Source organism: Rhagoletis zephyria, unplaced genomic scaffold, assembly GCF_001687245.7.
Source record: "Rhagoletis zephyria isolate East Lansing unplaced genomic scaffold, Rhagoletis_zephyria_1.1 Rzeph_scaffold_05555, whole genome shotgun sequence".
NCBI classification, from domain to species: Eukaryota; Metazoa; Arthropoda; class Insecta; order Diptera; family Tephritidae; genus Rhagoletis; species Rhagoletis zephyria.
Window position 1 is genome coordinate 14,149 of NW_016162638.1, and position 14,717 is coordinate 28,865.

The following is a 14,717-nucleotide window of genomic DNA, read 5'->3' on the forward strand; positions in this document are numbered from 1 at the left end:
GCTTGCAATCATCAACTATTCCTGGTAAGTTTCTCTCGCCACCCGCTTCGCCTCAAGTACTAATATCCACTTTTGAAACAATTTTGGTACGACGCGGACACGTAAATAAATGCAATGGAAAAGTTTGAAATTGAATATAGCCGAAAGAGTTGTGAAAGACGACCACCCGCCCGCCCGGCCGCTTGCTCTCTACAGAAATACCAAAATGCTGCTGCTATAAGCGAGTATAAAAAGTAAGAATTGTAAAAGAAATAAAGGCAAAAGAGGGAAAACAATTCAAGAAATAAATACCAGCGTAAGCTGCAAGTGAATCGAGAGAATAAAGGAGGGGAAATAGTTGGGAAGGAAATACATAGATATTTAGTAGTTGCGGCAGGTTAGGCAGGAACCCAGTAACCGAGTTACGTTTGCTCAACAGTGGGTGTGTGTGTTGTGTGTGTGATCAGTAGTGGCAGTCGGTGAGTGGTAAAATGCAATGCCGCCGGGCGGCGGAAATATGAGCGGAAAAGGCGGGCATACAAAGTTTGCAATTAGAAATTTGTGAATTGAAAAGTTCGCTAACGCAAAGAAAATACAAATCGAAAGGGGAGTTGGGCATAGTGATGCCGAATGGAACACCAATTTGGGGCTGAACTGTGTGGAACTAATACCGCAGAAAAGGTAGATTTACCTGAAAATAATCTAAGTAGGTCACATTATTATTATAAGCTTTTATTTGAGGGACATTTAAAGAATATAACCACTGCTTTCATTACAAAAATTTTAAGTCAGTATCAATAAAGAAATCTTAATTTTTCGAGCGAATCCAGACATTGTTGGGTAATAGCGCCTGAAGACGCTGTTCTATTCTGACAGATGGCATGTCTTTTCTATTAGCAAGTTTTTTCAATATTGTTGTAGATATCAAGAAGACCTTTTAGTTGTCCTTTCCCTCCGTAAAGGAATCCTAGAAATTATTTTATCTTAAAACATCAAATGCAACAAATCTTAAGTTCTCAAAAATCTTGTGGGAATGGAATTAAAAAAATACATATCGAGCCCTAGCCGCCAAAATAACGTAGGCAAAATTTTTTTCAATTATTATTTTATTTTTTTTTTGTTGCTGAAATATTCCTAGAGCATCTAGATGCATTTCTGCATAAAAAAAAAAATAAAATAAAAAAAAATGTCCCTTACGTTATTTTGCCGGTTAGGGCTCGATATGGTTGATGACGTGTTTCCCATCTCTCATTGAAACATTACATTCTCTAAATCACATACTTTTTTACACTTACGCAATGAATGACTAAAAAATGCTTAATGATTTGGCTATACTAACCGCTACAAGATTGACCATAGCGTCCCAGCAGAAGTGTGTAGCTTAAAACCCAGAATGCTGCTTTTACAAGCATAGGTGAGTCAACTCTTTCTTTCATGCCGAGATATATGCCATTAAACTGCGTCCAAGACTGGGTATACATAGAGGGTGAGCACAACATCCATTACATCAGCATTCATATGCCCTGGCAGCGGAGCGTGTCGTGAGCGATAAAATCGCTGATATTCTTGATAGAAAAATGGCCGTACTGAAATTTATTTTTCCTGTATCCTTTACCGGTCTGCCATGGAGCTCCCCCAGCCGGAGTTATTGTAAGAGAGTGTGCTGGCAAATGAAACCTTGTCAAACCTAGGTGTCACATGGAACAGGAAACAGTAGCGTATTTTATGTGCCAATGTAAAGCCCTTTCTAGGTTCAGCTTTCCTTTTGTAGAATTAAAGAGCCCAGAAGCACATGACCTGAAGTACTGAATCATGAAGGAGCTCTGATTAAATGTATAGCGAAATCTGACTTGGGAAAAACATAATATCTTTATTCTTGATATGAGATACAAGTTGTGCGCAAAGGTTTTGGCTACGCATATGCAGCGCCTATTGGTTTTGAAGGTTTGGTTATATAAATACATACATATGTAGCGATGACTAAGACTGCGCCGATAGTGGCAGTACTAACAACAAAGTAGAGAGGCAAAAGTATTACAGTTAAACGGTAAAACACTTTAACCAAATTTTGACCTCTAGGTTCCGATACCGTTTTCAGAAAATCCGTATTAAAAATTTGAGGATCGTAAATAGTGTAGTAGTCTAAAAAAAAAAAATTTCAACAAGGAAAAATTTTACGAGAAAATCAAGCTACTAACGAAGAAAATTGGTGTACAAATAAAATAGCGGTGAATGTAAATGCGCAATGATTTTTTTTTTGTATCAAATATGAGCATGAATTTTTGGCATACTTGTGGTCCATGGCGTATGAGTAACATTTCCCCACATATCATTAAAAAAATCATTGCCCATTTTTGTTTGCATCACCACTACTTTATTTATTAATCGATATTCTGCGCTAGTGGCTTGAGTTTTTCGTAAAAGAACAGGCGTTCTGAAAACGGCATCAAATTCTCGAGCTCAAAATTAAGTGTCGGGTTTTAGCCGTTTTAAAACTGTAAAATTTACCTACAGTATAATACGTAGTGTTGGGAAGAATCGAGTATTTTTGAGGATCGAGTTCTTTGGTATCGATACATTTATGGCTTAGTGTAGAAATCTCACAAGCTGGCAGCACTTTATTCAAATTGGTATTGTACTTGAAAACTATTGAAACTTCAAATTGAGTACAAACATTTCTGCTTACCGTTAAATGTAAATAAAATTCACTACTTACCTACCTACTACCTATGTTGAATATCGCCATCGTCAGTAAAAGTGACGATACGGCCATCGTCAGCCATGTAACTGATGCGCTGAAGATCGTCGACGATGACGATGAGGATAATCAGCATAGGGCCGATTGAATCGATCCTGAGTATTTTTGAGCACTGAGTACTTTGGAGTTCTTTTTGAGTATTGAATTCTTTGTAGTACTCAGTATCGATACTTTTAAAAATCGAGTGTGGTCGATCCTTTTGAGAATAGAGTTTTGAGTACTTTTGGTATCGATACTGTCGAACACTAGTAATAAGTAAGAAGAGGTATACAAACAATGCTATTACGTATGTGTGGATGTAGAAATGATCGACTTCTAAACAATTCTATAATATGTTGTAGATCGACGGCTGAGTGGAAGATCGACCTATCTCGGCAGCCGGTTTGAAAACGTCCTATCTCAGAAAATGGCTCAGGAACACCCTACTTCAGAATTTAATTGAAGAACGCCCTATCTCTACTGAAAATATATCGAAAACGTTGAAATAGGGCGTTTTTAAGGGGGCAGCTGAGATATGACGTTTTTGAACCGTATCCATCGAGATGGATAGATTACATAGCAATTTTTTTTTTGTTTTAAAAATATAAGCGAAAATCAAGCTGTAAAAATTAAAGTGAGTTTTCACCATCAAACTTCGATAACGTATACCATGTGCCCAAATTTTCCAACACTGACAGAGAAACTGCAAAGAGCGACGTAAGTAGAGAGCAGAGCAGAGTGCCGCGTGTTTTAGTTAAAGAAGAGCTTATTGTGCGTGGGGCAGTACAGCGCGAAAAGGAGGAGATAGCGAATGCTGAAGCACTGCAGTGAAAGTAAAATGCTTGGCATGAATGCCTTATTAAATTGATGATGATGAGCGTGACGATGATGATGACGATGACTACCAAGTATTAGAGGATGATGATAACGTCGAAGGAAGAAAGCTATAAATTACGCTTCCGACGCAAATTCAGTCAGTGCACATGAATGCCTGCCATGCCTGCCATGCCTGCAACTGGAAGAATGCAACTAATGACCAAAACTATGTTTGCTGCTCATATTCAAGTTGCTGATGATGATGATAATGTTCACATTGATATGCATGATTATGATGGTTGCAATTTCTTATTAGAAAACTGTTAATGACTATTTTGCCTTTAGGAGAAACTAAGGCGATTTTGGCAAGAATGATGACAGCCATTAGAGCGTAGATATGTAGGTACGTACGCCAATGTTGCCTCTCATAATGGAAATGCTGGCGCTGCACTTCGGGAACTAACTATGCATTTGGTTTGTTGATTTATTTATTATTTTTTTATTTTTATTTTTTTTTGTCTTGTTGTTGCTTTTGTTTACTTTCCTCCAATATTTGCCTTTATTTGAGTTCGTGACATTGCCGGAAATGGAAATTGTTATAATCAGTAGTAGTAGTAGTAGTAACGACGTTGTTGTTGCTGTTGCTGTTGCACTTGCTGTTATGGCTGCAACTCGAAAAGAAAACAACAACTACTTACGACCAAAAAAACAAACACAATATAAGCACACCAAAGTCCTAACTAACAACAACATTAATTGGACAAAATTTTCAACGACAGCTACAAAAACATTAACAACAGCTCGCTGGCAGCTATGCAGTCGTCATCGCCGTTGACAGCCTAACAGTAGATTACACGAAAACTAGGCGCTCCTATGCCATAGCCCACAGTTGAATTGCCTGCTTATGTGTTCGTGTGTATGAGTGCAGTGTTTAACAACTCTCTGAGTTGGCAATAGCAGGAAGTAATTTGAATTAAGCGCCATTTATACTTGCTACTCTAAGCAATTTTCAAATTTCAAAAAGTTTGACTATGAAAAGTAATTTTTGGCCAAGCGGATATGCAATTGAAATGAAAACGAAGGCAAGAAGTTGAAAACTTAGGTACTACTAAATATTAATGGGAAAATGGGCGGCTAGCGAGTGTGTGGCGTGTAGTACCTACGAAAGTTGGCAGAAGCAAAATGTAAACTGGCCTAATGCGCGTCTTTAAGTCGAAAATGTTCTGGAAGAGTGTAAGGTAAACCAACTGAGTAAACTTGTTTCAAAGTGACGTAATGCAATTTGCTGATGTTGCGTGGACGTAGAGTAAAAAAAAAATTACGTGAAGTAGCCTGGAAATTGCGGTAAAGAGTGCTAAATGTTCTGGGAATAGTGTAGGAAGACTGGCAATTGTACATAACTATGTATGTGTATATAAATGAGTTCTAAAAAGGCATTTGGGCTCGATCTGTTTTTATTATTTTTTATTCTTATTATTTTTACTGTGGAAATATGAGCGATTCTTCAAAAAGAGGGTGCTGTATAGCAGTGACCATACCAATTATGCGTTAAATAAAAATTAGAAGGCAATTTTAGTAAAAATCCTATTCGCGATTTTTAGTAAGAATTTTTATAATATAATAATAATTAAAATTTCGTGCTAAAATCTTGTGTTATTTTGGTATAAAAAGACTTCTCTTTTTTTCTAAATGTTGTTAGCTAATTTAAAACTTTAAAGGCGTTTCCTAAAAAATATGGTTTTCTGAGTTGCGACCTTTTAGAAAGGCTGCGAGAAAATTCTTAAGGGTTCCAAAAAAATTCCGAAAAATCTTCGAACGATCGTGAAACAATCCAGAGTTGTCCGTTATGTCTAAAAAGCATACCCCAAGAATCCCGAAAAAATGCCGAAATTATTCCAAATAATCCCAAAATATCACGAAATGTCCCGAAAGAGCCTAAAACATACGCAATAAAAACGAAGGTCGCCGAAAAGTCTCAAAAAATATCGGCATATGTGAAATGAAAATCGAGAAGCCCCGAAACGTGCGCAATTAAAACGAAGATAAACATAAAATCTTGCAAATCCTTCTAACGCTCCTTCTTATGTTTGCGACAAGATCTGTGATGGCTCGAAATGTCTCAAAAACATGCCGAGGGTACATCTAAGAATTTCGAAAAATTTCGAAATCTCTCAAATTTTATCATAAAATGTATTCAATAAAAAGTGTAAAATTGTGAAAATCAAAGAAGTGTCTTCGCCAGAAAATCCTAAATAATTATTCCCCAAAAACATTTTCTTTTCTATAGAACTAAAACACACACAAAAGTCCTGAAATATCGGTGAATTGTTTCAAAAAAGTCTTGAAATTAACAAAATTAAGAAAACCGCCATGCCCCGAAAATATTCCACAATTTAAGCGGAAAATCTTCGAATGAACGCGAAAAAAATAACCGATAGTGTGAAATATTCCAAGAACCACTAGGGATAAAAAAAAATAAAAAATACATACATACAAGATCCGAAATCACTCCGAAACCTCGGAAAATATATAGAAAAGTCCAAAAACTTTTAGTAAATAAAAAGCGAAGAACACGGAGGGAATTGGGACAATATATTTTGGTGGTAGCCAATAAAAAATACCAAATTTTATGATTCCTTAGGCGAACGAAAACTTTTTTTCGTGAGTCATGCTAATGACTAATGAAACATACATACATACATGGTATCCCAATAAACATTGCGCTTGATTAGCAATTCGAAAATGATTGGAAAATAATATATTTTTTCGAGTCTCACCTTCGATAATGAATGAAGAATAGGTTAGTATTCGATTCGAGAACTAGGCCATTCTCCAGCAACACGGAACCTTCGTTATCCCATGTATTTTTCCTTAGTTATGAATTCGTAATCTAGCACATTATCGAATTGAAATTTCAATGAGAGGGAGTGATTTTCTTACATTTCCCTTCGAGGNCGACAATGAGCTGGATTTCACTTTCTCTCTTGTTACTATGGTTTTTTTCGAACCCATCTCGGACGTATTTCCAATATAAATACTATGAACGTTGAAAAACTTAGGTTGGTTATGAATTCGTTATTAGTTTGATATGCATATCGGATATTGGGGTCATTTTCGTAAGTTCGCCACAATGTTTATTGGGATCGTACCAATATTACAAATGTGAAAGTTTGTGAGTCATCGAGTGAGTGAGTGCGTGAGTATGTTTGTCGCTCTTTCACGATGAAACTGCTGAACTGATTTCAATGAAGTTTGGCACACACAGATATGTTACAGTCTGGATTAATATATAGGATATTTATTTAAGAGAGGGACCTCCTTTTTGAAAAGTTTAAGTCAGTTAATAAATAAGTTAAATAAAATATTTATAAGTTAAGTAATATATTACATCAACCCCAAAAGGATTTATTTTGAAAATATTTTTTTAAGGGATTACCACCTCTTAAAAATGTTAAAATCCCTATATAAATAATTTAACAACAATGTTGGTGTTCAAATAAATGGGTTTAAAAACGATTTTTCAGGCAAAATTGAGCAGCGAGTTTTGGTGCCGAACAAACGAGTTTAAAAAGGGTTTTAGAACGGAAACATTTTCAGTGGGATTGCTGCCTATTTAAAAAATATTTAATCAATTTTGTTGTAAGTTAAATAAGTATTACAATAGGGGTCGAAAACATAAGCTCTGGATAATTTTGGTATGACTGAAATCAGCCTAAAAAGTTTTTTCGATCCTCATTTTGTTTCTTATAGCAAAACGGATTCACGGCTGCATGTAAGAGGGTTGCCACCTGTTAATAAAGTCAACTTGAATTTAAATTAAGGGATTTAGGTAATTGAAATTTTAGATCACAACATGGTGGAGGATAAAAAATCTCGTTGAGGTCTCTAGTTTTTGGCTGAGTTTAAGTACGTAATGCTTTATTAAACAAAAAGCAAAAATTCACACATCCAGTGAAGCGGGTGTTGGAAAACTAGTCTATTTATAAGAAGATGGTTTACGCCAGCTCAAGATTTCTAGTACTGTTTTTATACAAATGTACACTTAATCCATGCCTCTTATGTTGGCTGCGTGCCTACATGCATATCGAGGCCTAACCGCCAAAATAACGTAAGCGACATTTTTTCAAAATTTTCTTTTTGATGCAGAAATATTCCTAGAGCATCTAGATACATTTCCGCATCAAAAATAAAATTTTGAAAAAAATGTAGCTTACGTTATTTTGGCAGTTAGGGCTCGATATGTATTTTTTAAATACATATATACAGATGCATATACTAGTATAGTTGATATAGTATCCAAACTTTTCTTAACCACCAAGGAATTAGTATTTTTTTTTTTGGTTTTGTAAATAGATTAAACTTTCTGCATAATGAAAGGACAACTTTAATAGTCGCCATCAACATTCATTAGATAATCACATTTTCTTATTTTTTGTTCTACTTGCAGCCCACGAAAGAAATCAGCAGCAGGTGAAGGCTTAAAGCATAAAACCTAAATGGTTAAAACAACAAGGGAGACATTAAAGCTAACAAATTACTTAGTTGAGAAGACGAATTAAGCAGGGAATATAAAGAAAAATGAGCGACGGAAAAGCTGAATGAAGTACTTCAAATGAGGGAGAAAGTTAATACTTGTAGAAAATTAAAGGGGGAAATGTGTATATAAAAGTGTGCTCTGAAGTGATCCACAAAATGAAAAATTGAAGGAAAAAAGGAAGACAAAATTAAATGGAAAAATTAGAAAGAAAAATTTGATGAGGAAAAAGAAATTAAAATGACAACGTATAATAAGAAACACGAAATTCTTAAGGATAAAGGAAATAAAAAGTAACAAAAAAGTTAATTCCAAAAATGAGAAAGTGTTGGAAAACATCTTAAAAAAGGAGTGCAATAAAAATTAAAAATTTAAGAGACATTTGAGCTAAAAATTTAGCAGAAACAAAGAAAAGTAATACAAATTTTTAAAAGTTGCCAATAATTGTCGATGCATGTATGCATGTGTGGGTGCATATGTATTGCTGTTGATAGCATGAAATGTGAAAATCAAGTCGCCAGTGCAAGCCAGCGTGCAAGCCAGTGTGCAAGCAAGATAAGCACGCCATTATTGAATGACTAACTGGCGAATAGGTACTACCAAACAATAATACACTGAACAATACACAGGGGTCCCCGGGGGGCGTATACGTAACCTCAACAAAGAGCAAATAAGTAAATGGAATGAATGAATGAATGAATTACTGTGCAACGAAGCGAAGTCAAGTGCATGTAATCATGTAAAGAATAGAAAAGTAGCAAAAGGAAAAAGAACAAAAAGAACAGGCGAAAGAGCTAAAGAAAAGTGCAACAAAAATTTAGTACTCGTACAATAAAATTAGTGTTACAGCAAATTAGTGCTAGAAAAAAAAGGGGAAAAAAGTGGAGTGAAATAAAAATATTGGATGAAAAAAAAATGTAAAAGAACTAAGCAAGTAAAATAAATGAAAGGAAATTAATGAACTCGCCGGCAAGTTAGAATGAAATTAATGCGGCGAATAGCGCGAGTTTGGAAAGGGTGAGAGAGAGGGGGGTAAAAAGTGGTGCTCGGGAAAAACTTGTTATAAGTACATACACGCGGCGGAGCTGTGCCGGAGGAGTACGAACAATTGCATTAAGTTTAGAGCTGAGAAGTAGCGCAGCGGAGTGAAGTGAGTGGGCGATAGTGAAGTGAATTAGAAGAGCTAGCGTGCTGGGCGTGGTGCCGACGACATAAGTATTGCTAAAGGTACAATTAGCAGCTGCAAATAAAATGGCAATACTGGCAGCGCTTTTCATCGTCCTTTGAACAACAACAACAGCTATGGCAGATATAAGTGTTGCTGGTTAAAATAAATAAATAGAAGATGAAAACAAACTAAATTAAAAATTACACAGACTGTACCCCGAAGTACGATTACTTTCTAATTACAGCTTCTTAGATGTGGCTGCAGGCGACTTAGTTTGCTGTGGAGGCGCCGAGGCAGATTGCATGTTGCAAGAATTTTATTAAAGCCAAACACGAACAGTATGTGCGAGAAAAGTGAACAATTTCACTGCACCAGCACTGACAGTAAACACAACAACAGCAGCAGCAGCTGCAGCAGCAGCAATAAAAACAAGCTGCTTACACCTGCTTGCAGCATACTTTTAGGCGCTAAAGCTTTAGTACCAACTTCGTCTAGTATTGGCGCAATGTTAGCGCGGCGGCAATTGAGGCGCTGGCTAGCATGTCGCCGTCGTAGGAAGCGAAGAAAGAGCCACGAGAGGGAGCAGCAAAACAAGTGCAACAACAAAAACAAAAACAGAAGAGGCAAAACAGCAGCCAGTAGTAGTAGAGGTGGCATAGAAAAACAAAGTAGAGGCATACGTGTAATCAACAGCAAACGTAACGAGAACAGTGCCAGCCGGGCAATGGCATTAACAGCAAGATTGTTGCTTGCTGCGAATTACAAGCAGAGCGGCTTGTTGCTAACGCGAAACAGCAATTGCCGGGCAACTGAAAAAATGGCAGCGGTGGTAGAGATGAAAGAATGCATTTTACCGCAGCCATTGATGGGTGTGTGTACTACAACAATAAAGACAAAAACAACAACTGCATCACTAACAAGACCGCTGTCAAAGTTGGTAAAAAGCAAGCGGCTCTCAAGCAGACGAAGACCGGGAGCAGTGGTGGAGGCAGACAAAGTGATGCACCAGGAAAAGCAGCAACAGCAGCAAAAAGCGGCATACTCACAAGCAACTGCTACTGTGGCGAATGATTTGCCTTCCACTTACCCAGAAGAAGAAGAAGAACAACAACAGAAACCAAATTTCCGGCAATTTCCCGCTGACAACCCACTCCAAGCGCGCCTGCAAGCAGAGGCAAATGAGAGGCAAACATCATTTTTGGGCATGCAATATAGTAGCAAGCATGAAACACATGAGCTCCAACAACATCAGCAACAACACTGCCTGCCAGCGCTAGCAGCAGCAACGTCGGCTGCTGGAGAACAGCCAGTAGCTTCAAAAGAATGCGTGCAACAACGAAGTTGGCGAAATTTAATTGCATGTGTTGTACGTGTACCCCATGCGGAAACAAGTGAAACAGCAACAACAACAACTGTGATGTTAAACAGTGCTGTGCACCCAGCAACAGCAACAGCAACAGCAACAGCAACAGCAACAGAAAAAGCAACAACAGCAACTGAAGCAGCAACGCAAATCAATTCAAAGCCCGCATGTATCGCTTCTGTCGAAAGCTACAGCGCGCAGGCAAAAGCACCCACAGCAAAGGCAACAACAAATTGGCCAACAACAACAACAACAAAATATGCGACAGCAACATTAACTAGCATGCCATCACAGCTCGAACATGTGCCGTTTGTTGTTGCGACGCGTAAATCCAAATGTCGCAGAACATTCGCGTTGACAAGCGCATTAACAACGTCGACGATGACGACGATGACTACGGCTATGGCAAAAAAACCAACAGTGATAAAGGCTACAAAAACAACAACGAGAATGAGTAAAACAAAAGCGCCATTAGCCCGCAACAGAACACTGGCAGCATTTTTTGGCGATATTTTGACACTGCTTGTTGGCTCAGTGGCGCTACATGCTACCGGTAAGTCCACCGATTTATGTACATAACGATAAACTGACGTATTTGCGTTTTTTTTAAGATTAATTTTATTTGTGTGCATAGCACTAATTTGATAATGTTTAAATTAATGAAAAACTATTCGATATTTAAAAACATTAAAAACCTACTTTTTAATTTTTAATTATTCAAAAATTCAAATAATCCACTTACAAAATGGTTTATTTTTTAACTACGAAAATATTTTTTTTAATTTTAATTTTTTAAAAACTTAATATTGCAGTAAAATTTAAATTTAAAAACAAAATTTAACAAAGTAGAGATTTTTTTCAAATGAAGGCTAAAAATATAAAAAAAAAGTTTAGGAAATCAAAGTTTTGAGAGGCTAAGCTTACCGAAAAATTCTTAAATAATTATCTTCCAAAAAAATTTTAGTGTTATTTTTGTTTGAAATTTAAAGAGCAAAAAAAAATTTTTTTGTTAGATGAAGAAAAAATAAAAACATTTTTTATTTAATGTTTGATCGAAAATGTTATTTAGAAAAAAAATACTTAAATTATTTCGGCAAGGAAACTTAAAAGACCAAAAAATTGTAGGTAATTTTTAATGATTTTGACTATTTTTAATATTGTTGGCATTCGTTTGAAAAAACCTCTCCTGCTGGCTGGATGCTCAATGCCTGCGTCAAATGAAATGCGTTCATGAAATAGATAAAAATTCTAGATTGTAAAGAAACAAACTCTGCATAACTGTAGTGGAAAGTACTACGCCGCGATTTATGTAATCGATTTGTAAACTAAACAATTTTACGTTTTTTTTTTTGTATGAGATATGAGCAAGAAATTATGTAGCTCATACGCCATGCACGAATATACGAGCATTTGATCGCAGCACTTTCCACTTAAATTATTTATGCAATTTCCAACACAATTTCTTCCTCTTCAATCTAGTATTAATAATAATTTTGGATTAATGCATTTCATAGTTCTTGGCATTCGAAAAAATTTACTAGTTTTTTAACAATTTGAAATTCGGAAAAAAATAGATCTGATTTTCATTGAAAAAAAAAAAAAATCATGGAAGCCTCCTCCAATTGGTACTATAACATAAAAAATTATGAAAAATTCGGAAATGCAAAAGCAAAATGATGTCCGAATTGAGCTGGAATGCCCCAAAAATGTACGTATACGTAAGTACATAAGTATTTGGGGTGCTCAAACAGTTCTTAAAAAAACTACATGGAGTTGGCAAGCTTTTTTAGTGCTCACGGAAATACAAATTAAAATTGTGGCCAAGGATTTATAGGCTTTGCTGAAAAGTAGGCATATCCGAATAGGACTAACTTTTATTCGCTTTTATATGAAACTAGCCTGTACCCGCGGGTTTCACCGCACGTATATGTATATTAAACATTTATACAAAATAATTTAAAATGTTACATACATTATATTTCTTCTCTCAATGTACTATAGCTGTGTAATATTCTTAAGCGAGGTACGGTATTGAGAGCATTTAAAATTATCAAACTATATAATCTTGTTTGCACGATGGATTTGTTTTAAGCTTAAACTGGTTCAAGAGACCCGCTGCGCCAACGTGTATATTTCTTGGAGTTGCTACGGCCGGGTTTTAATATTTCCAACTTTACTTAAGTTAATTAACGTTAAATTCTTTCAGAGTTATGCATCATACGAATTTTGCATCATATCGGAGTTGCCATGTCCCTTTTCCTTTAACTCAAAAAAAAAAAAACAGTGGAGGATTTTCGCTCGGTTTTCCTTTAAATTTTTTAGTAATTTTCTTCAGTGGAAAATTCATAGTTAGATTTTCATTTAAATAAATATCTTGAATATTTAGATTCTGGGTTACAAAATAATAGGCAAAACCCCGGTTTATTAGATACAGTCGGTATTCGAAAAATCAAGTTAAAAAAAAAAACGCGTCAATCATTCTATCTTAAACCAAAACATCGCTAATCAACTAGCAGTGGTAAGAAAGTCAAAAATATCTACATCAACTAACAGCTAAAAAGGCTCAATAAAATTTGCATGTATTTAAATATTTATGTCTAAAATTTTTCCTTACTTCAAAATGCTAGATTTCAATATTTTTTGATGCTCCCCGTTAAATCAATAAACAACGATAGCAAGATCTATGTAATACCGCTATTACCGTTACATATTTTTAGTTTATTATTGTTGTGGTTTTCCGTGTGCACGACACACTTGTTTTGAGGGCATCAATAAAGCCGAAAGTAATTTACGGCACAGTTAGGCGGCTAAGCTTTGCGGTCAACGATTGGTTAGGATTCGCGGCGTGTCGCATTGTAATGTACTTACATATTAACATATGTACATTAGGGTGGCCCTTGAATCTAGGAAGAAAATTTTTACATCAGATTTCCTAAGCCTCAATCAACCCCTACGCCGATGCTACTATTGTCGAAGATATCACATTATAAATTTTCGCCCCGATTGGAGTCGGTTAAGGCGTGTCGCACACGGGGCAAACTACAGATTACCCTATGAAAACGTCTTAACCGACAGCAATCGGAACCAAAAATTATATGTGATATCCTCGACTATGGTAGTACCGATTTTGGGTATTATATGAAAAAAAATAAAAAATTTAAATTTTTTGAGTTTTTATAGAGGAATCTGAACTTTGCCCCTGTACGACACGCCTTAACCGTCTCCGATCGGAACCAAAATTTATATGTGGTATCTGTTAGGGGACGAGACTAAAAAAATCTTTCATATTATTTTTAAGGACCACCCTAGTGTACATATTTAGGTATGTAAATCGAGGTATCGCAGCTAATGCTAATGCACTGCGAAACAGATGCCAAAATTTGTTGAATATGCAAATAGAATTCGCACAAATGTTATGCGAATGCACGCATACATACATACATACCTTCATGCAGAGCAATGCAAAAATGTGTGCCAATGTATGCGAAATGTGTATTTGCAGTTTGCCATTAGCCTTTTAAATGCCAAATTCCGCCAATGTGTGCATAGAATGCGTACACGCCCATATGTAATTTAATCTGTCTAGTTAAATATGTGCATTTAAGCACACTCCCATGCACTTGAATAGGGACAATGTTTTTTCGCTTTTTTTTCTGTTTTTGTTTCTTAAATTTATTTCCATTATTTTTTTCAATTAAAACATAGCTCCCTTTCTTACAAAAACCGTATAAAGCAAAATTTCAAACTTTTTAGAAAATTAAAAAAAAATCTTCAAATTTTCATCAACACTTAAAACTTTTTTCTCAGCATTATTTTTATTTTTTTTGCAGTATGAAGTTTTGTAGCTCATTCAGTTTTAGTATAATAAAGTGCAAGTTTGAAGTAGCTACAAGTTACCGTCGATTTTTTAAAACTTTTTTTACTGACCTCTTCCGCAATTTTTTCCATATAAAAAAATGCGCAGTATAGCGAAAAATAATGGAAAACAAACAGAAGAAAAATTGATCCGGAAAATCAGGAAATAAGCGAAAAAGCATTCAAGCACCTATTCAAGTGCATGGCATTGTATGTATTTATGTATGCACTTTAGGGTGTAGATATCAATCTCAAAAAAAAAAAA

The 14,717-nt window shown here is 35.7% G+C and overlaps 1 protein-coding gene across 1 annotated transcript in view; it reads left to right on the top strand.

Moving 5' to 3' along the window:
• Positions 1-8,023: 8,023 nt before the first annotated feature.
• LOC108372222 (uncharacterized) overlaps positions 8,024-14,717 on the top strand; it is a gene marked incomplete at its 3' end in the record, with an annotated part of 13,184 nt that continues 6,490 nt past the window's right edge. Inside the window, exon 1 of the mRNA XM_017627867.1 lies at positions 8,024-11,150. Within this exon, the coding sequence (XP_017483356.1) occupies positions 9,575-11,150 (1,576 nt within the window). The remainder of the gene's footprint in view (positions 11,151-14,717) is intronic.